The sequence below is a fragment of the Centroberyx affinis genome, unplaced genomic scaffold, assembly GCF_046629955.1.
Source record: "Centroberyx affinis isolate AG114_WGS23_722 - 3 ecotype Tasmania unplaced genomic scaffold, CSIRO-AGI_Caff_v1 ptg003260l_1, whole genome shotgun sequence".
Lineage (NCBI taxonomy): Eukaryota > Metazoa > Chordata > Actinopteri > Beryciformes > Berycidae > Centroberyx > Centroberyx affinis.
The window spans coordinates 71,681-95,000 of record NW_027281283.1 but is presented as its reverse complement, the minus strand read 5'-3'; the positions used below and the strand labels follow the sequence as shown (position 1 = coordinate 95,000).

Sequence of the window (23,320 nt, the reverse complement as noted above, 5' to 3'; positions counted from 1 at the left end):
TCTCTCTCTCTCTCTCTCTCTCTCGATCTCTAAAGCATTTAGATACAGTACATCAAAACAGGAACAATAATAATAATTGCTAACAATACCAACAACAGTAAATGATTATAAGATCACAACAATAAGATAGATGTAGTGAAGCAGGGAGAGAAATGAAACTGTAAAGCAGTGCTGGCAGGGTTTGATTCAGGTGTTTCGGAGGTGATGGCATGCTGTCACATATTGGGCCGTCAGCTGTAGCCTGCAGTTTTCTCCCAGTAGAATACCTCTCTCTCACCACTATAGATATATACTGTATATAACCACTATAAGGACACTTTTCATCGTGCCCCAATTCTACCCCAGAACACTCTAATACTCGCTCTATAACCCTCTCTCTCTCTCTGTTTCTCTCTATCTCTCTGTCTCACAAACACCTCTCACTTACTCTCTCTCTCTCTCTCTCTCTCTCTCTCTCACTCTCTCTCTCTCTCTCTCTCTCTCTCTCTGTGGTCTGGGAGCAGAGCAAATGAACCTGACCATATCCAGAGTCCAAACAGCTGGGTCTGCCCATTAGTTAAACATCTATTTATTCAGACCACACACTATTTACGTGTGTGTGTGTGTGTGTGTGTGTTTGTGTGTGTGTCCCATCCCTATTCACCCTCTTTTACTCTGTCTATCATTCTTTCTCTCTCTCCTTCCCTTCCACACTCTCCCTCTCCCCCTGTTTCTCTCCCTCTGTTTATCTCCCTCTACCTCTCTCTCCCTCTCCTACTCTCTCTCCCTCTCTCTCCTTCTCCCTCTCCTACTCTCTCTCCCTCTCCTACTCTCCCTCTCCTAATCTCTCTCTCCCTCTCCTACTCTCTCTCTGTCTCATTTTCTCTCCCTCTCTCCCTCTCCCTCTCCTACTCTCTTTCTCCCCCTCTCTCCCGGCGGTCCCTCTTTGGTATTAATGCACAGCCTTGCTTAAAGCCCCCGTCTCTGTGCCGTGGCGCTGGGTAATCAGTTAACCTGATTACACTGCTGATGAAATTAAATCATTTCGGTAAGTGAAAATAATAATATGAGTAATAGGTGCGGGGGACGGCGGAGCACCCCATGGCATTTGCCGCAGTCCCAGCCAGTCAGGTTCTCTCTCTCTCTCTCTCTCTCTCTCTCTCTCTCTCTCTCTCTTTCTGTCTCTCTCTGTCTCTCTCTCTCTCTCTGTCTCTCCAGCTCCATCCACTCTGTATGATAATTGATGGCTCAGTCCAACTGGCTTTGAAGCCACTGTGTCAGGGGTTGACACCACATCATAGCCCAACCAACCCCTGGTCCAAACTGGCTTCAAGGCATTCTGGGGGAAAAAAGAGACATGTGTAACATCCTTTAGGCAGAGCAAGGCACTAACCACGCCAGGGTTAGGGGTTCAATTCCCTGGGTTACGTGTTGCATTCCTCATGCTGTAAGCTGCATTTCATAAAAGTGTCCATCAAAAAACATGTGTTATGTTATCATGGCCCTGTGTAGCTCAATAGCATGACACTAGCACTACCAAGGTTGCAGGTAGTGCTGAAACGATTAGTTGATCGACAGAAAATTAATCGATTATAATTTAGATTTATCGTTTTAGTCATTTATCAGTAAAAACACCAAACGTTGGCTGGTTACAGCTTCACAAATGTTACGATTTGCTGCTTTTCTCTGTTTCATATCATTATGAAATGAATACTTTGCGTTTTTTTTTGGCTGCTGGTCAGACTAAGAAATTTGAAGAATCACTTTGGGCTCTGGGAACTTGTCATGGGCATTGTCGTTATTTTTGACGTTTTATAGACTAAATGATTAATCGAAAAAATCATCGGTAGATTAATCGATAGTCGTTGCATAAAAGTTGCAGCCCTAGTTGCGGGTTCCGTTCCCTGTGTAGCTGAATGTGTAGAGCCAGAGTTGACAGTTCAGTTCATGGTACTGTGAGGTGCACTTGACAAATGTGTCATCATCAAATGGCACATGCAGTGTTATGGTGGTGCTGTATATAGTGGCTGCTGGTATAGCATGGCAGTAGCACTGGCTGGAGGTTCCATCCCCACCATGAGCACTCATCAGAAAACATGTGCTTCGCTGCATCCACCAAATGGCATATGTTAGCTCTACAGCCCTTTTTGTTGAGCTGCAGGACTTTTCTTCTAACAGTTGTGTCTGTACCAGGCCTAGATTAGCCAAAATGAGAGATAATTTGATAGCAGTGAATCAGTGGAAATGGGATTAGTCAGGAGAGTCAAATGCGAGTAGAGGGTGGACCTTTTTTTAAGTGGGCCACAGTTAGCAGGATAGAAAGCGGAACACAACAGCAGGCATGAGTCGGCAGATTAAGAGCCGTGCGGCGGCTAAGCTAACCGGAGGGTGATTAAAGGCTTTGCACCTGTCACTTGTGTAATGACATTAAACGGCGGAGCGAAATTAAAGACAATTACGGATAATGACGGCACTCATGCTGGGATAAAGCCGACATGAAAAAATCCAAAGAGAATGACCAAAAAAAAACAACTTAGAAGGTCAACTGCAGGAGGCTCAGCGTTGGAGTCATGCCGCACAAAGCCAGCTGTATGGAGTGGACGTTACATACTTTATGTCTTCCATCGCAGTTCTCCTTACGTAGCTTGAAAGTTTACCTTGTAATTAAAGTATATGTTGAACACATTTCATTGAATCCATCTTTGAAACCTCTCCAAAACCGATTTTATGCTTTCAAGAGCACATGCTTGTCAGTGAGAAAATGCATTCTTCACTCCCAAAACATGTATCATTTGCAGATGAATGCTGTTTATTCGTCCGACAGCAGCAGATCGGTCTCGGCAGTGTCTTTGCACGGCCATTGTCACTGCTGCCTAAGTAGATCACAGCAGTGGGGAGGACCAAGCTAAGCTGCCCAGATGCCAATCCTCGGCATATGCCAACGAGTAATTGCCGGGCTCTGACCAATTTCTGAATCAATGGGACACATCAAAAATGGCTTTTGGAACACTTTGATAAAACAAAGCGGCCCAAAGAGGGAGGTGGATTGATGTGGGGGCACCTGGATTGCATGCTGGGAAGAGTATGATTCACTTTTATGCCCCCCCACCTTGCCTGTTGAAACAAATGTACCTGATTTTTGATGGATGAGGGTTGTTTGGCAGCACATTTGGCATAAAACAGGAAAAGGAGGGGGCTATGTTTGTCTACTTATAAAGCTTGAGTGCAATTTGAAATAACTGACTTTATTTAGAAGTACGGTACATCGCTAAAAATTAGGATCTTATGTATGTATCTTGTCATCAAATCACAGATAAGTATTTAACATAAGCCATAATAATAATAATAATAATAATAATAATAATAATAACCTTTATTTTTATAGCACCTTTCATACACAACATGCAGCTCAAAGTGCTTTACATCAAGAGAAGGCAGATAAAAGACAGATAAAAGAATAAAATCAAGTAAAATAGAAAGATAAAAGAACACAACAAATACTCCCACTTTTAGATGCACATTGTGAGTGAACCCATAAGTTTTTCTTTAATTTTCTTCTCCCCTGTCCTTCCTGATTCTACTCTTGATCTGATATAATATCTTGGCACTCTCTAAGAAGACTTTAATTTCTCCCTCCTCATTTTACACCCAAACCTGGGAGAGAGCAGCAGCACCATTCATATTCAAATCATCACAGATGCCCCCCTTTGGAAAGATTTGTTTTACCTTATGTGCACAGTGATAAAACATCAAAGCAAAGCGATGAAAACAGTGACACGATACAACGATGAAACAACACACAGAAGAAAAGTAACTGACTCATTTGTGCATGTGAGATAAAAAAAACATTAAAAAGTCAGCTTGAACTGTTGAATCCACTGCAGGGCGTAACCGCAGCATGTGTCTCCTAGCTACAGATAAAGCTCAGCAGCGTGATGAGTGTCGGTCCGAGTGATGAAGGCCCCTCCCAGCGAAATAAACGCCGCTGTCGCCCATTGACCGATTAGTTTGCGCACACGCTCCGATTCCATTTGGCCTGTGAAGATTCGTCATCTCAGAGAAACAGCAGCATGCATCATAGAAACGCGGTCGCCGGGCCGTTGCGGGGGGGGGGGACCGGCCCTTGGGGAACTCTGGGATGCTATCAGCCTCTCCCCCTCACACCGAGGCCGGCTAACCCTGAACTAACACTCCCTCGATGAGTGATCTATTTATTTTTGCATGGCCGCTTTTATCGACAGAGCCTGTAAGCTTCGGGGGGGCGGGGGGGGGAGATGCTATCAGACTCTATTCCTGGGGAAGCGAGTAACCGACACACGTGGCGTTTACTCGCGTTTTACTCGCCATGAAAGGCTGCCGCTGCTGTATCAGGCCGGAGCAGCTGGAACGATAGCACAATCTCTGCAGGACTCCACCGTCCCTGCGTCTTGTTTGCCGCTGTTTAGGTTCGTTTGTTCCCTCGCCCACCTCTCGCCGCCCTCCCGCTCTCCCCAGGCAGATCCCCTCTGTCGCTCGCCCAGTTTCATTAGCCTCAAATCCAGCTACTCAGTGTATGTTTTCAGCTTCGTTACTGTGGAGGCTACAATCTACCATTTCCACACCGTGGAGGCAGAGTTAATGCGATGTGAAGCACAGATAGGCCTCGAGAACATCAAACGCATCGGATGGAGCGTCCAGAGAGCTGGCCAGACGTTCCCCTCGCACAAAACACACAGATCCTTCTCCAGCAGACAGAGGTAGCCAGAGGGCTACGAGGGTAGGGAACCTTTTAAGGCGTCTTCTACATAGATCATTGATGCCACACAGAAACTGGGGTAGGTGAGAGCACATCGCTCTGTCCTGTCCTCAGCTTTCCAAAGTGAAGTGTAGGCTTGCCGTTGGTTTCCTCTTCGGGCGGAACTAGATACAAAGAGATTATACAGGGGCGGTGGTTAATAATCGATGCAGAAGATACACCGCGGAGCCTAAAACAGCGTAAACGCCTCTGCTTCTTTGAACCAAGCGTTAAAATATTCATAGGTCTCTGCTGATGTCAGCCTTCGTTGGAGGTAACCCGTCTGGCCCGAGTTTTGAGGCCCCCTGTCTTTCCTTTCCTTTCTCCTGCTGTTTATGTCTTTTATTGTACAAAATTAAATATTTGAAAATGCACATATATCAACTCCCCACCTCCCGCCACTCCATCCCACAAAGCAGAAAACAAACAGAAAGTTATAGTTTAAAAAAAAGCAGTAAAGAAAAAGACAAGAATCACAATTTTTAGGGCTAATACATTACCAATATTATTTATCATTCTATAATTCCTACTGTCTTTTTGCCTTTTTTACAATTCGAAATACTTAATTGACAATATTGCCTAAGCAGTGTAGAAAATTAAGAAATAAACAAACATCACTTGATTCATTCAGACCGTAGTGATTTCGGAGCTCACTCTTTTATTCTTTTGCAATGAAAAATGGAATATGGAATAGTCCTCTCCTCTCCGTCCATTAAACGCAGACAGACAGACAGACCCTGCTTTTAGAGGCTGTCGACAGTGACTCAACTCACTGCCCTAATTTCCCTCAATTTAGCGCTCCCTGGGCGTCGCCGAGGCCGCCGTGATGTCTGCACAGCTGGCATGAGGTCACCGGCTCTTCGGATGAGGAGCGACCTCTGCAGTGCCACCGGCCGGCATCTCACTCAGTCAATCGGCTCCGGCAGGCGACGCGGCCTCTGGGGCGTCTGATGCGCATTACAGCTCGGGGGAGTTCGCCTCCTGGGCTCGCATCAGCCGGGAGTGAGTCACCGCTCCGGCTCCCGGCGGGGCAGGGGTCAGGCGTTACGACCCGGGGACGCTTCGTCTTGAGAAAACGTCCGAGAGCGGGGAGTCTGGGCACGGAGAACAAAGGGTGTCGAGCAAACTAGACCATCCTCGCTCGACGGTGGCGAATTGCTCAATCGCGCATGATTATTAGCCCCAGGGGTTCCACACTGTTTATTTAAATTATACAAGCATTGGCTAGTATGATGGCTCTTGTATGAGTGTAGCAATAATGACAGATGAAATGGCCTTAAATAACAGCCTGATTATAACCCTTTAAGTGCAGTGCTGTCAGCATACATAAGTGGATGATGGTCTGATTAAGGTTCCACTGCAAAGCAGGGAACCCTATTGTAATTGCTGGAATTACTATTATATTTTTTTCCCTGTATTTTGCCCAATAACTCATCCATACATTGATAACTTTTTGCCCATTTTGGCGTATAGATAGTTCAGGTCATCTGTGACACAGAAACAAAAAATGGCACCGGTTGGCCAATAGGGGGCGCTATAGTAAGGTCCCAAAGTCTAAGGTTCATCCCCGTTGTCCCATTAGTTGTAGAGATGTGAGACTTGGTACACATACTACTGAGAGTGCATCCTTCAGCTGGGCGGTGGTTTTGCAGAGCGGCCGGCAACCTCAGTTTGACTTGAGCGCAGTAAATTTGACTGAAAATGAGGAATTTGGAAGCACAAATCGCTGGATTACCAGGTCTTTGTTCTCTGGGTCTTCCTCTTCACTCCATTGTCTCCCTTTCTGATACTGCATTTGCATTTTGGCCATTTAGCTAACGGTCTTATCCAGAGCAATTTACAATGAGCATGAGTGAAAAGGCGTTCAATGTCTTGCTTTAGGACACTTCAAAAGGACACATGGTTGTTGATGGAAACCTAACCTGTGAGTTACCTGGTCAGCCAGATTCTCAATGAAATGCAGTTTATATGTCTATCCATGCCTAATCTCCTCTATCGGTTTGTTTATTTACCTGTCTACATGGCAGGCTGTAATCTCATCCTCCCAAGGTGTCTGTCAACTGAAAGTAAATTGGGATTAGAATATCGGATGAGATTAAGTAAAGCGTCGACTACCAATGTTTTTTTTAGGCTCTCTGGTAAACCTCTGGTAAACCATTTGACACTTTTGAGGGGATTTGGGAATGTGATTGGATGATTTGCACAGCTTATGGTAACACTTTACTTTACAAGGGCCTTATTCCAGTATATTGTATTAACCTGTGTATTAATCCATGGAAAATTATTGTAAGTACACATAATTAGTGCAACCAGCTTCCTACTGCCCAAAATTTTACCGCAGTTTTATTGCATTTGAGTATGATTATTGTGTTCTTATATTAGTTTTCCATGGGTTAATACATAAAAATTAATATACTGGAATAAGGCCATTTGTAAAGTATTAAGAGGAGTGTTTTTTTGTTGTTTTCAATACATTTCACTGTACGGAGGCGTTAGAATTTAGCCTTGTTTTGTGTTTTTAAATGTAAGTAGGTGGTTATAAGGGAAAGAGTCCCCATTGTACCTCACACCTCATATGATCAGAGCATTATCTGTGGATCTTAATGCTACAGCTACAGCTACAGAGACAGAAACCCACAGCACACAATTACCAATTGTTCTGAAATGTCACACCCAGCCTACTGTAGTCTTACACATGGAGACAGCCAAAATATATATATAAAAAAAGGGCTCCTAGCCAAAGAGTATGTGAAAAAGGTATGATAATAAGATAATAAGGTATGATTTTTTTTAACTTATGTAAAGTGTCTTTGAGTACCCTGAAAAGCGCTCTACAAATAAAATGTATTATTTATTTTATTATTTGATAAAAGGCAGATATCATTGTTTTTTCAGTTTTTGTTCCAAAATGAGATAACCACTATTTGGGGTGACACCAACTCTGACAAAATGACTGATAGTACAAGAGAAATTACGGTAATTTTATAGTGCTTTTATCATACTTTTTTAGGCAGATTGAGGGAGAGTGTTTACAACAAAAAATATCACAAAATAACTCCTGGAATGCATTGAACATCTCTATAATGATATATAACGATGAAAGAGTATTGGAGGGTGTAATTTTCTTTTAAATGACACCTCCTCTATCTAATGGACACTGGTTAGATAAACCAGTCAGGTCATTGCAAACCGGATGACTTATGCCTCCTTTACCCTGTTCTCTCCACAGAGGACCTGCTCCCGGCGGGCTTCCCTAACATCGACATGGGCCCTCAGCTCAAAGTGGTGGAGCGCACCCGGACAGCCACCATGCTCTGCGCCGCCAGCGGAAACCCCGACCCAGAAATCACCTGGTTCAAAGACTTCCTGCCCATTGACCCCAACGCAAGTAATGGGCGAATCAAACAGCTGCGCTCAGGTAAGGAAGGCCAAGCGTTTGTTTGTTTGTAGCCTTTTTTCCTTCTTGCTAACTTAACACTTTGTCTCACTTCACAGGAGGCTTCCGGCAGTTGTGACCAAGATAGTTAACACGGTTGTTTCTTGTGCTTTACTTTATCTAATGTGGCAGCAGTGCCCAGTTTCTTCTGTTCCATAGTGTTAGCTTATGTGTGAAAAGTGTGATTGAGAAGCAACACCTGGTGGGCTGATTTGGACCAAAGACTGTTTACAGATGTTATATAAGTTATTCATCAGTTATTTTCAACCCGTGTCTAGTTTGAGAACACACAAAATGGTGTTACTGTTAACACAACACGTCAACTGATACACATTAACACAACACATCGGGTGAAAACCTTGTATCTCCAAAATGTCAACTTTTCAGGAGGAAAAACAGCCTTGTTTCTAGTTTGACGACAATGCATTTTTTACATTATCCAATGGGATTATATTAATTATCCAAGAGATTGAAGAAATTTCTCAACCCATAGAAGAGCATGCAATCCTTCAAATGAAGTTGAAATGTAACACAAATGTGCGTTGACCCAAACTAAACACATTAAATCTACATTCAAAGCATTTAACTCATATACAAGGACTACAAGTGACTTACAATGAGCGCAGCAGGAGAGTAATTTTAAATTCCTAGATCACCAATGTGACAAAAAAGTAACAGTAAGGAGGTCAAGGGTCATAGCGGCAGTCCTCTGACAATATCCTGTAACCCTAGAACGATCATGTAAGAGAGGAGTGCTAAACACACCGATGTGTCGAAAATAACGCGTCATTTTTAAGAGTGTAGCAGCACTGATTGAGGCCAGCGTCTGATGATTTACTACGTCCCAGAAGTCAGAGTAGGGAATGAGAGCGAGGTCCACATTCCACCACCACAACACTGTGGTGGATGTGTTGTCTTGTTTCCATTGATTAAACTCCATCGAGAGACCCAGTAAAGCAAAGTCTAATTATATAGCTAATTAAGTGCAGGCCCTGGAGTGGCCCCGGGCAATAAGGGGTAGATATTTTAGGTCGATGATTTGTCACCATCAGAAAAATCCAATGACTCCTATTTGATTTGCTGCTGCAAACGTAAATCAGGGTAGACACCACTAAATAAAGAGTCTGCTGCCATTGAGTTCTTGCTCCAGTTGTGGCCCTCGTGACCTGGACACTAAAACAATCAATCTGTCACGTCATTTCTTATTCCTAGCCAGGTACAGCAAGCCTGCAGCTCCCTAAGACCTCTGAATATTAAAAACGTTTCCTGGCTGACTTCCTGATGCACTCTAGTTTTGAGGCAGACCTTTGGCTTTGAAGTAGTTAGCGCATCGAAGCTCTAAATATCAAACTACATCTTAGGGAGGAAAAAAAACCCTACTGTCAAAAATAAGCATGAGTGTTAACGCTCTCTGTGGGATGATGTCGTACAACTTTGTGAGTGCAGCGTTTGTCGGTTGTTAGTGGACAGACGCCTCCCTGCGGGGATATCAGGCCGTCCTGGAGTGCTTTGGAGGGAGAAGGCTGCCAGCCAGCGCTTTGACTTTAGTTTGAGGACACACAGCCACCGTAGGGGATTCTCAGGAAGAGAGCTTGGGGTTTCTTATGCTAATGCTTTCACCCCCACGCTCGTCCTCTCACACAGCCGGCTAGCTCTTCTGCCTTAACCTCAACAGGTTACGCTCACTGTACCTCATTGATTAAGTGTCACAGGCAAACATCCGTAATAGGGTTGTCATGATATTACAGTTTTACCCTTGGATGCTGCACCAGACTCACTATCACAATACCAAGTAGTATCATGATACCACACCAAAGATTACTGAAAAGTATTTAACATTCAGTGTTTTGAGCAGTCATGAAAAACAAACTGCAAGATATCTTTGATAAGTTTATCTTGTCATTATTATATATTAGACAATGCACACGCTTTAGTATTTTTAAAGCAACACTTAAAACATGCAGACAAACCAATGTGATCACTGAATGTTTGTATGGAATCAACTGTTCTCCTACAAGGATTGTATATGAAGTTGTCTTTTGTGACAACTTCATATACAATTTCATATACAATTGTTTAATTCCCAGGGACCACAGATGTAAATTAAATCTGGCACAACTACCATGTTGCGCAAGGTCCCTGTTAAATAAATGAATAACAATATAAAATAAAATAAATGCATATTACCTATTCTTGTCGTATATAAATACGATTTTGGGTAATTCTCCCAGCACAATCTGCTGTCCATGTCAGTAACCCAGCTGATACTTGGTACTTGGTATTTGGTATTGCAGTTCTTGGGTCATATTGTAGTATCATTCAGCCCTAACTGATAATATGCAAAAATAATAAACTTTTGCAGTTATGCTCCACTGGGTTGGACAGTTTAGAAAATGGATGAAGGCTATTAAAACTGTCGGTTAGATGGGCCCAATGACTTGGATCATATTCGTGATGGAGTGAGTCTTCTGGTGTTTGTGTTTACCAGGGTGGGAAATCACCACCAGCCACCAGCCACCAGCCACCAGCCACCAGCCCAGTGCTGGTGCATTCTGGCTGCTGCCGGTAAGCTTGTCAACTCCATCAGCCACTTTGGCAGGTTACCAATGATCATTTTCGAGGGCCAGCTCTGTTTTGAAATTCTAGTCGGCTGGTGAAATGGTGGAAGTGGCTGATGGATTTTGAGAGTAGGAGCCACTGTGGCTGGTGGGGAAAGAAAGTCAGCTTCCTGCCCTGGTGTCTTCCCTCTGTCTGCATCACCTGTCTTTACCTGTTTCACAATGTCTTCAAGCGTGTTTGTGGGTCTTGTCTCACTGAACAGATTGCTGTTTTTCTCTCTGTCTCTGTCTCTCTCTCTCTATGTGTTTTGTGTGTATTTGTCTGTGTCTGAAACTCTGATGTGTCTCAGCGCACATCGCAGAGTCTTCAACACTCTCCATTTGGCCTCCTGCAACACAAGCTCTAACTGGAAACAAACCGGCAAATAAAATACTGGAAAAATAAGACTAATTTCTTTAACCTTAACTAACGTCAGCTATTTTGTCTATAACATTTTCCAGTTGACACATAAATCAGTGAATTTGACTTAGAAAAACAGTTGTAAGAAAAACCTAAACGCTTCAGACTTGATGATAACTGTGCCTCTCTATTTAAGTCCAATATAGAATTTATGTTAAACAAGCGGTTACTCTTGTGAGTTGAAAATATCTTCACTGCTGCTTGCACTGTGCCTGATGTTTATGAAAACTGTTAAAACACTGAGCCGGGGAAAAAAAAGACCCAACTAAACTGTGGTTCCTCCACTCTTGGGTGGCACTCTCTTTCTCTCAGCAACTTTCGACCTCACCCTAAAATGAACTATTCTGTTCTTCCCCCCCCTTTTTTTTCTGTTTACTTTCCTGTTCCTTTGTCATTTTCAGAAACCTTTGGTAAGTGTCTTGCTAAGCCCAGCGAGCCCACCCACTCTCCTTGAAGCAGATGGCATATTTAAACTACTTTCCAAAATGCATGCCTCCCCTGCTCACCCCCACACCCTCCTCCTCCTCCTCGTCCTCCTCCACTTCTTCCCTCTCCTCTTCTGTTTCTCCGTCTCCTTAACTTTTATTTTTTGTCCTCTGTACTCCTACTAATGCCAACTTTATCCCTCCACACACACACACACACACACACACACACACACACACGCACAGAAACTTCGAGCAGAGAGGTGAATCAAGGACGCGTAGCTGCATGGGGTGGGGAGGTTGTTGTGCATCTCACTGTCCACCTATAAGCAGCGCTGTTTTTTATTTTATTTTTTTATAATCCTTATTTACCAAGGGAAGATTTGCTGGAAACGTCCACTCTTTTTCAGCAACATTCACACCTGGGAACTGCCCAGTCCAACCGCAGTCTTCCACTGGGTGCCATTAAGCAGCTCCACTGCAATATCTGGGGGTTAAGTACCTTGCTCAAAGGTGCTTTGGCGTTAGTTGTTGCTTCATTCGTTGTCCCTGACCATATTTTCCAAGCTTTAGGCTGCCCCCCCCCCCCCCCCCCCGTCACGTCCAATCCTTTCTCTCTGCTGTTAGTGTTGCGAGACAGCGGGCTTTGAGGAAATAATTGGTCTCTGTTTGAATCCAAGACAATTATTCCTGTGCAGTCGTGGCCTATTTTGAGGTTTCTAGCAAACAGTTTGGGACTATAAAAAAACTCCTGAGGCTTTGGGCAGAGGCAAACCTTTGCCCCGGCGATTACACACGAGAGGCTGTTCCTGTGCTCGAGACGCAAACAGTTGAACCCAGGTTTCACAATAACAACTTTCCCATCCCAAAAAAAAAAAAAAGAAGAAACCCTTGGAAAGTGCAGCGAGTGGTGATAGGGGTTGAAAGAATCTTGAGTTGTTTCCAGGTGAGGGGCGCAGCAGAGCGCCTGTGCGGCTGAACCCTGCGATCCCACGCTGCGGCCGGCCCGACCCGCCGGCCTTGGCCAAATATTTTCTCAGGAGAGCGTTTTTCTCTCCTGCCAAGTTGGCCCACATCCCCACCGGCTTACAGATCTCTAGCTGAGGCTCTGTGGCCCGTCCCAGAAGGTGAGGGGCTCAAGTGATAGTTACATTTGGCCACATTTTGTACTCCTCCTGACTTCTTTTTGAACTGCTTGCACAAATACACCCAGGCTGTTTAAGCTACTTACAGTTCAAGGTATATGTGTGTGTAGGAGGACAGAGAGGGAAATTACCTTCCCTTGTTCCAATACCAAGGCTCTCTTAAGGTAATGTTAGCTTTGGGGGCTTGGTTTTCTGCTGAAGACCTCTCGCTGGAAAGCTCATTCAGCAGCCGGGAAGAATTTATGCTGATGAGAAAAAGGCCTGCGCTCTCCTGGCCCTCTCAGCTGCCATCATCTCATGTCCTCGGCAGCTCCGGGAGCCATCTCTAATCTCCCCCTTTCCAAAAAAGTGACATGCTTCAAGCGCAACAAAAGATAGAAGAAAACATTTCAATACTTTTCGTTTTTTTCCTCTTGAAAGGAAAGAGAAATTACATTTTAGAATTCAAGCCTGTGTACAGGTTTGGCTGTGATGTTTTTATTTTCAAGTTTTTATTGTCCTATGCATGGTGTTTGAGGCACAGGCATTCATTAGTTTTTGGTTTCTGAGCCAGATATATATCAGTCGGTGATGTCTGGGCACCTACCCAGCGTTTGCGTGTGTGTGTGTGTGTGTGCACTGTTCTTAACACCCCTGCATGGAGAAATGCATTTCTAAAAAGCCAAAGAGAGAAAAATAGAAAGGTTCTTGTGACTGTTTAACATCCTGAATAGGCATTTTTCTTCTGCTCTTATTTTTTGGCCTTTTTTTTGCGGTTTCTTCGATCGGATTGCTGTTGACAATTTCTGGGGGGCTACCTGTTTTCTTTTGTTGCTCCAGGCACGCTCTCAGGCCTCAGGGGGGATTCTGGGATTGATGGGTCCTCTCACGTGGATGGCGAGGAAATAGAGAGAGTTCTGGGAAGAGGCTGGGGAGGAGGGGAGGTGAGGTAGCGAACTTGAGTTCAACCTCTCAGCCTCCAGCTCCTGTAGATAAATCCCCCCCACCTGTCTCACGTGACGCTCACTCCATGTGGTTTTGCCTTGCACTAACCCACTGCTCCGAAATCCCTAAAACAGAAGAAGGCACAGCATCTAAGAGAAACACATTTGGATTTATCCACTGGAGGGTGGAGCATCCAGCTTTGGCTTTCTGGATAGCTGACTAGCTGGCTGACTGGTTGCTTATGTGCCAGACCATGCTGTGCTGGCGGGGCTGTGATATTTGCGTGCGCAGCCCCCGAGGAGCTCCTCCAGAGGTGTGGAGGGAGCCTGACATTTCTCCCCCGGTCCCCATGGCTCCAGACCCCAGGCCCTCGCTGGCCTTGTCAGCCAGAACGGATTAACCAGAGGCCAGAGAGGGACGGTGAGCGCGTGGGGACGAGTGCATATTCATAAAGATTAAGGTCTTTCTTTATGTAAAGGTTTAAAATCTTGACCTGAATACAATATCCCAACCTAAGATACTGGCTGCATGGCGCCCTTGCACACACACACACACACACACACAGATGTATGCGCATTCCAGTTTGAACCATGCTCAATTCAATTGCACTAAATCCAAAATGTGGACGAGCTCTCGCGCATTCGTCGACATCAAAGCCTCTAGGCGGGGAGGGGAGGGGCCAGCGCCTCTGCAGATGTGGCGACGACAGCCAGGTTTTCCCCCGAGAACCCGCTGAGACGCCACCAGGATCCCCGACGGGTCTCTATGGCGATGAGAAGGTCAGCCAGTCGTCCTGCGGCGGGAGGTCAGACCCTGACACCCGGCCAATCACGCAATCCCCGCCCGCCTCGCACCCAGATGGGCACCAACTCTCGCCAGATTGCCTCTGGCCAGACTACATCCTTCAATCATATTTTTTTTTTTTAATATATTCAGAGGGTTCTTTACCGAAACAGCTGCGGGAGTTATGTAGAGAAAATAATGCCGGATTCGATAATGCGACGAGGTCATCGGTCTGTCGAGGTATATTTAGGTCATTGTCACCCTAAGCTGATCAACCGCTGGCTGACCGGAGCTTAGATGGGGAGCTTATGGCCGTGAGGTTGCGTGCCAATAATACAGGTGGATTTGCACATTGTAATTGAATCACATATACAGCTAGTAGTCCCCGACCTGGATAAACCGGTCAGATCCGTGGTTCATTTTCTCAGATCTTTACCTCCTCACACGCACACACCTTGTTTTTGAACACACACCTTGTCCCCGCTTTCCTCCTTATTTATTTTCTTTTGTTTCGTCATATGTTTTCTGGAACCAATGCCTTTGAACTGAACTACCTCTACCTCTTTATCCCTCATCCCTCTATTCACTCTCCCTCTCTTTTTCAGCCCCTCTTTTGTCACCCAGTCCTTGTCGAGGTCCACATGTGACCGCCTTCCCCTTTACAAACCTGCTTTATTAACCTTAACCTAACCCTAACCCTAACCTTAACCTAACTCGAACCTTAACCTCACCTCACCTAACCTAATCTAACCTTTAATTAGTAACCCCTTAACTCCCTAACGCCTAAAGTTCCAACTCAACTAAAGCAAAATAAACCAACAGCTTCCTGCAGCCCCTAATCAAACTCTAACTCTTTAACAACGTAACCTTCCCAGAAACCTGTTCTCCTTTGTCTTGTGATTACCTCTGATTATATGCTCTCGGAAATGGTTGGAAAAAATGAAAAAAACTTGTCCCTGTTGTTTTGCCTGGTTTTTCAGTGACCCTGCACTTAAGCTGTCATAACTGTGTACATACTGTGCGCTGCTGCGTATGGCTACTGAATTATGATAATAATCCTTTTCACAGAGCAGGGAAATCACATCTGTGTAGAGAGCAGGGAAATCACACGGATAAGGCATGATCGTCAACGACAAAATGCTTTTGCAAATGACATTGTCTCAGAAATGTTTCACACAATCTGAAATACATTTTCCGCTTTCATCATAGAATTTGTACATTTGTAGCAAAGAAAGATATTCTCAGCTATAAGTTTACAGTATGGTTAAAGGCAACGACTGCAGACTTTCCTTGACATTTACTGCTCACTGGCGTACTGTGAAGATTTATACATGAGCACGATGCAGCACAGTGCACAGCAACTCCGAAAAACAAAAAGGAAATGAATAAACCTGGGTGAACTGAGAACCAGGCAGAACTTCAAACTCAGTGATTGCCTCCTCGCTGCTGGTATCACAAAGGACGCCTCTGTATGCAGAGCGGCAACAACAATCTGACCAGAAGTCATTGTAAATCTAATCCCCCCCCACCCACCCGCCCACCCACCCACTCCCCCAATGCACTGGATGGGATTTGGAAATTGCCGGCGCCACTTTACATCTTAAACACCGGGCTCTCTCGGTTTCTTTTTTGTGTCGTTTTTTTTTCAGCCGAGAGACGTACTTTTGTTTTGTTAGTTCAGCTAGTTGGTAGTCGTGGCTGGCACATGCGCATACACAAACTTCTCTCACACACACACAAACACACACTCAAAGGGGGGCCGGGGCTGCAGTGTTGGGCTTAACAGGCGGTGTGTACCCTTGACCCCGCGCTGTGTGCCTGCAGGCCCTCTGTGCTAAGTAGGGCAGCTCTTCTGGGCTGGCGCCGCCCTGCTGGCGCTCTCGAGGGGCGGCCGGGGGCACTGCGCTGTCAGTTTGCCGTGAGTCATCCTTCAATTTAGAGAGGGAGAGACACAGGGAGAGAGAGAGGCAACAAGAGGGAGGGACCGAGAGAAAAGACTGAGACAGGGAGGGGGAGAGTGAGGGACAGGCAGCCGGGACTGGAGGGAAAGATAAAGTAAGCAGAGGCAAAGAAAAGGAGGAAACGGTTAGAAAATAACGGCAGAGACAGAAAGCCAAGAGCAGAAGGACAGTTAAATGCTTGGCAGAGGGGGTGGGAGTTAAGCTGGCTCCCTTCCCCACACCAAAGCCCTGCCTATAAGGGATGCGTTGTACGTCAGAGCAGGAATTCGGGCTCCTTTCAAGAAGCAACACAAGCCCCTGGCTGGGTCAGCTCAACATTTTATTGTCCCTAATGGGAAATTTGGCTTGCAGTCAGACATGTAACATAATGTAGACTCACGATAAACAAAGAATACAGAAACATACAAGATGCAGTGAAATGAAACAATGGAAAGAGCAGGAGATTGAATGAGAGAGAGAAGGAGAAAGAGAGGTGGTGGGGGGGGGGGGGGGCATGAGGTGAAGAGTCTATCTGTCACAGTTAAACAGGTTTACGACTCATAGGATAAATAAGAACTTCAGTCTGTTTCATTTAGCTCATGGTTGCCTGAAGCTACAGCCTGTAGTTCAGTCCAGACTCCATTTTTCCCTCAGCAAGTCTGCTCCGCAGCCGCGCTGATACCCAGTATAGTAGAGTGGCGCCCCTAACCGTTTTACTGACCCCCCCCATTCGAGGTCAATTGGTTGGGAAAAGGCTTATGCCACTGGAGCAATCCACATCAACTTAAGGCCAATCCTCTCCAGCCCTGCCTTATCAACCCCGGTTGCAGCCGTGATAAAACACGCGCCAAGACCCCGTGTCTCCTCAGCTCCGCCGACAAAGCATTGTGTTTCCTCCCTTAATATGTCTAAGGAGAGGAGGGAGGGGAAAAAGAGAAATAGAGATAAGGCAATGGAGTGTGTCAGCCATACAAAGCTCCCCATTCCTTTGTGAGACCAGCAGCGAGAGGTCCTGTTTTTTTTTTTGTTTTTTTTCTCTACAAATAAGCCCGCTTTTTTCTGAGAGTCCTATAAGAACTCAGTCAGTGGTTTGATAATCTAATTCCAGTGACCCATCCTCCAACCCAAATAACTCCTCTAACTACTACTAACATTAACCTTGAACTAAACTGATGTTGTGTCTTCGTTTCTGTATCTCCTCCAGAGGGTACCCCGATCCGAGGTAAGACGTTTAACCATCACAATAACAACAAAAAAAAAAAAAACAACCAGACTTTTAACATTAACACATAACCAGACATAACCACCCCTTAACTCCACCCAGCTGGCTAAATAGGGGAGAGAAAATCAAGTGGGCTTTCCCGTTTTAAAATTAAAAAAAAAAACCTATACCTTTTTCTATTTCCACTAACGTGAACATCTCATCTCTCTGTTGTGTGTTCTGTGAGCGTGTTTGTATGTGCTTCTCCCTCCCACGTTGCATTTCATCGTTGGCGTGAAATTCTTCAACCTGTGTGGGCGTTCTGTGTTCGTACCCCCCCCCCCCCCCCCTCGTCCCCATCAATGTCAAGAAATTACTGAGCAATTGAAATTGTGCTGCTGGTTGGTTTATGGTAGAGGATTGGGGGGGGGGGGGGGGGGTGGAAGGATGGAGCGGGATGTTACGAGGCGGTTTGTGTTTGCTTCTGCGTCTCTGACATTTAAATTGTTTGGACATGGGGGGGACAGAGGGGGGTGCTCGGGGACGGGGGGGTTGCAAGGGGGGTGGGGTGGTGTTCTTTGTTGATCCGGCTAGGCTAATGAATACTGTGTAAACTGTTCGACTCACTCTTACCAACCCCCCACCCCCTCTCAGCCTTGATATCCTCCTCTTCAGTTCGCCACCGGCGTGATGGCCACATTATGTATGTTAATGCCCCCCCCCCCCCCCTCCCTCGCTTTCATGATTCCTGGCGGGAGATGCTCCTGGAATGTCGGAGAAGACGGCGGCATAAATTAGATTTGATTTCATCCCCTCCCTCCCTGTTGCTCTGCGGCACGCGGCAGCGGAAGAAGAATAAGCCGGGGCGGCTGCCACGTGCAACGGCCGTCTATCAAAAAAAAAAAAAAACGGCTTTATAGGAATGAATTTCTGTACCGTACCAAAACAGTTGTTATACTGTTAGGAGGCGAACGTGAGGATATCAAGGCTGGGGAGGGAACGAGGCTGAGGTAAAGCAGCGGTGAATTGTATGAAAGCTTTTGTTCAAATAATTCTTCCTCTCCCCTCACTTCTTCATTTCCCTGGACAGTCTCGGTTACACACGTTTCTCACCAAAGTGTAATTATCCACCGGGCTTTGTCGCCGAAGCCTTTTTTTCCCAATTGATTCAGTGTGTTTGTTGTAAAATGGCTTTTGTTCCACAGGCTGAGCAGGTAAGTGAACACCCCGGTTCGCTGTGAATATGTCCTCATATTCACGGGGATGGGATGAGCGCTTTTGGTTTTTACGATTAGAGTTTTGTTCCAGCTAAGGAGGCGATTCATTCTGACAAGAGAGGTCCTGCTGTACGATTAAGGTCTTCCATCCTAAACCATTTCATACATGCCATACGTGACAAGAGTCTCCACTCAGTAGCATGTCGTAAAGCGTATTCATGAAGATTGGGTTTTTTCCAGTAAATTCAGACCCCTCGAGCGTTGCTTCCCGCAAAGCCCCCCCCCCCGCCCCCGCTCATGCCCCGGCCCTCCCTGCGTCTGTAATGTTTGAATAAGAAAGTCTCATAAATCATAACGCGGTGAACAAAAGCGAGCGTGACTTATGAACTCTGCATTTGCATAATGAGATTAGCGACCCGCAAAGGCGATTTCTCCCCCCCCGCCCGCTGCGGAAATGCACATGTGGATCGCGACACGGCGAGTGGAGTGTATGGTGCTTGTGTGTGTGTGTGTGTGTGTGTGTGTGTGTGTGGAGAGATAGCAGATAGCATGGAAGGTGGGGGGCGTGGGGGGGGGGTTGAGGAGGGCAATCGAGATCAAGGTGTTTTACAAGGACACAAATGGTTTGTTTGCACAGCAGAGGAGAGCATATCAAAGAGAAGGAGGGTGGGAACTGGGGAGAATGTAAGGAGGTGGGGGGGGGGGGGTTAATGGTATTAGACCACCTGTTTTAAAGATGACAGCGCACACACACACACACACACACACACACCAACCTCCGAACCCCCCTCCAAGCCATAATTTCACAACAGGTGAACCGCAACCAACAGCTTTCCCAAAGTCATTCATTTGGCACTTCTAGGATTTGCCAGTGCCAGCAGGTGCAATGTCACATCGAAATGTTCCATCCATAACAGGAAGATCACAGGTTTATGTATCCATTGATATATATATTTATATTTTTTATAACCTTTATTTATTCTTTTCTACCTTATAAGGTCCCTCATGCGGCACCATCAGTACAAACACATGTTTCACAGCCAAACCTTGTTCAAACCCACAGAACTTTATTTTAAGTTGTAGTCAAGATCCCAAGGTGTCCAAAGATACCAAATATGTCAGGATCAATTACAGGAAAATGTGTATAAAATGATGCACAAGATATCTGGATTTTTGTATTTGATGTAATGGTGCAGCATCTTTGGTTTGAATATTTCACCCAATATAAGCATGATATAGCTTCAGTGAAGCACGGGAACGAGCAGATACAGAATATGCATGTAACATTGATAAAAAACATGAAGTAAAGATCAAGGCAACTCCTCTTTAAAGTATCAAAAGGCAAAATACAAAAAGTGTGTCTTTTTGACACCTTGATGAAGGCCCTATGGCCGAAACATGTGGGTGTTTTTTAATGCTTCTATGATGTAATAAAGTCTTTTGCCTTTTGATACTTTAAAGAGGAGTTGCCTTGGTCTTTACTTTATGTTTTTTTCGAGTTTTTTGCCCATAGACCACAGAGCAGCCTCTTATTCTACAGAACCCATCAGTAGCGCTCCTATATCTGCTTTTTACTTATAAAATGTATATGTATATAACATTGTCATACAGTATGCAAAAAGTATTTTTTATAACTTTGAATCTGCTTGAGGGGAAAATTAAGGGCAAACTCAGGGTGTAATGGGTTATCCAGAACAAGTCGGCTGATCACTGAGCCCCTGCTTCACATTCGCACAGTTCCACACATTCACATTTGGAAGCTGCCCAGTCCAGCCACAGTCTCCTCCTGTCGGCAGCTGTTCAGCATCAGACGGGGGGGGGGGGGGTCGACTGCCTTGCCCAAGAGCTCCCCGACAGTCGCTGCTGTAGGAGGGCAGAGCGTGACTCACTCACTTCCCCCCACCCCACCCACATTTTCCCAGCTGGCAGTGTCCTTGGACGAGACGCCGAACGCCTCCCTGCTCAGTCATCGCAAGTCACTCTGTGTAAGAGCCGGAGCTAAATGCTCAAAATGTGAAAAAAAACAAAAAAACGCCATTAACATTGCTGCCACGCAAGGCCGGCCAGGCGCGGCCCAGAGGTAGGCGGCAGGTAGGAAGGCAACCGGACTCCCTACCTGCTTCATTACCGATTTCACGGGAGCGTTACAAGCCACCAGATGGGCGCTGACAACAACGGCGTCACACGCGGGGCCTCATGCTGGCGCCATCACATTATAATGACCTTGGGGTGGCGGCAGAGCGTGCCCGACTGACAGCCAGGACAGAGAGAGGGGGAGAGAGAGAGAGAGATAGAGAGAGAGAGAGAGAGAGAGAGAGAGAGAGAGGACAGCAGGTCCAGACTTGGCTGCCACTTGTCCACAGTGGCCGTCTTCTCCTTTTGTGTGATTATAAAAGCTGCAGGTTTGAGGACACTCGCTTTACTCACCGGGCCCGACTCCATTTTTAAAGAACACACAAGTAAAAAATCTTCTCAACAATTCAGCCTGTGAGTCATTAAGTGTGCTGCAAACCTGGAGTTCTTTATCGACTTTTTTTTTTCCTGCACTTTCCGGCCGGCGTGCACCTCGGAGATCTGCGGCCGTGCACGGGACACTGAAGTTGTTTTTTTTTCCGAAGCGTATCCACTTGTGCGTCGCGGAAGAGCGCTCGTTTTCCGTTTTATTTATGCCGTGGTGGAGCTTTAGCGGGGATGAGAGGATAGAGAGGAAATGACAGGCGAGGGGATGAGGACCGAGGGACTGATGAGAGAGAGAGAGAGAGAGAGAGATGGACTGAAAAAAGAGAGATAAAACGATGGAAAGAACAGTGAGCATGCAGGCTGTGTAAGGAGCGAGGGGGGGGGGGGGGGGGGGGGGAGAGAGAAAGGAGGGAGAGACTCGGCCAGCCATCTTGTTGATCGCCTAAACAAATCAATCAGGGCCCGGCAGAGCGCGCTAATTGAATTACACAAATGGGACTGGGAGGTGGGGGGGTTGGGGGGCGGAGAGGGGGGGCGGAGAGGGGGGGGAGGGGGGGTACACATGGCATTGACAAGGCAGCGGTGGGGGTGGGCAGACCGGCGGCTTCGGGGCACTTTCTGAAATTAATCATCCATGCCGGCCCCCTCCTCCTCCCTTTTCCTTTCATCCCCTCATCCTTCTCTCTGTCCTTCTTTCTGTGCTCTCTCTCTCTCTCTCTCGCTCTCTCTTCCACTCTACCTCTCACCCCTGAGATTCTCCCTATTCTCTCTCTCTCTTTGATTGTCTTTCTCTTTATGTCTCTCTCTCTCTCTCTCTTCTTTGTTTCTTCCACTCCTGCCCAAGAGACTCTCTCCATCTCTCTCTCTCTCTCTCTCTCTGCCTCTGTCTTTTTCTCTCTCCCCCTCTCTCTCTCTCTCCTTCATCTTACACATCCTCGCTCTCCCCTTCACTTGTCCCCTTCGTCGTTCCCCTGTCCATAACAGGGTTTGGGTTACACCCTACACCAAATATAATTAAAATATCATTAAAAATCGGATATCGACCCATCAGTGTCGTCCATCTCTAATATACTGGAGGTTCCTCCCAGTCAACAGCCACATAAAAACAGTCTGGAAAACCTGCTATGAAATGTAATTTTCTTTGCACAACTTTTTTTATTCATTTAATTGTTCAGTAGTGTTTATTTGTAAAGCAATTCTTCATTTTATAGATAGCAGCATATCCCAGAGTTTCATTGCATAGGTGTGGTGGGTCTCCCTGCTTTAAAGAGCTGCTAACACTAAAAGAATTTCATTAGTTTGGGTTTCAATGGAGCGTTTTAGTGTCCCATGATGGTCTAAATTCTGTCGAGGATGAATTTCTTGGGGGGAACGTTACAAAGTCCTTGTAACGTTTTGGCCTGAAAATGGTCAGATTTAAAGATAGTGGCATAAAATATCAGCTATTGACACCTTCAGTACAAAAAATATCTGCCTTCAAAAAACCTGTATTGGCTGAACCCTTGTGTCCGGGCAGGCGTCTCTGTTGTCACACCTTGGCACCTCGACGCCGCTCGTCAGACCGGCCCGCGGCGTTGTTAACCGGGCCAGCTGTCACGGCCAACTCCTGGCGCCCCGGACCCCCCCCCCCCGCCGCTCACAGCCTATCCTTATCGAGCGGCTGAAGGCAGCGAGCGTGCTACAAGACAGCCGAGAGCGGGAGGCCGCGGGTGTCGGCGGGCAGGAAGGGTCATCCTGACAAGAGACGGAGACTGATTGGCCCCACATGGAGGCGGTGTCAGTATTCAGAGGGTCTTGTTTTGGCAGAACCGCAGGCCCCCGTTTCTTCTTCTTCCCTCGGACCCTAATGGTGCAGCATACATCATGGCGTAAGACAGGAAGACAGAATTTTGCACCGATCTTTTCTCCTCTGACCTAGAAAAGCACAAGTTATTGGTCAGCAGGGGCAGGAGTTGCTGTGATTTACTACTGGAATAAGTGGTTTGAGAGAGTGTCCTGTAACCAAAAGGTCGCAGGTT

General features: G+C 46.0%; 1 protein-coding gene across 1 annotated transcript in view; it reads left to right on the top strand.

Moving 5' to 3' along the window:
* The window catches only part of LOC139660241 (receptor-type tyrosine-protein phosphatase S-like), a gene marked incomplete at its 3' end in the record, with an annotated part of 100,770 nt that overhangs the window by 6,641 nt on the left and 70,809 nt on the right, over positions 1–23,320 (top strand). Inside the window, exons 2-4 of the mRNA XM_071538337.1 lie at positions 7,983–8,171; positions 11,609–11,617; positions 17,629–17,646. Coding sequence (XP_071394438.1) covers positions 7,983–8,171; positions 11,609–11,617; positions 17,629–17,646 — 216 coding nt within the window. The remainder of the gene's footprint in view (positions 1–7,982; positions 8,172–11,608; positions 11,618–17,628; positions 17,647–23,320) is intronic.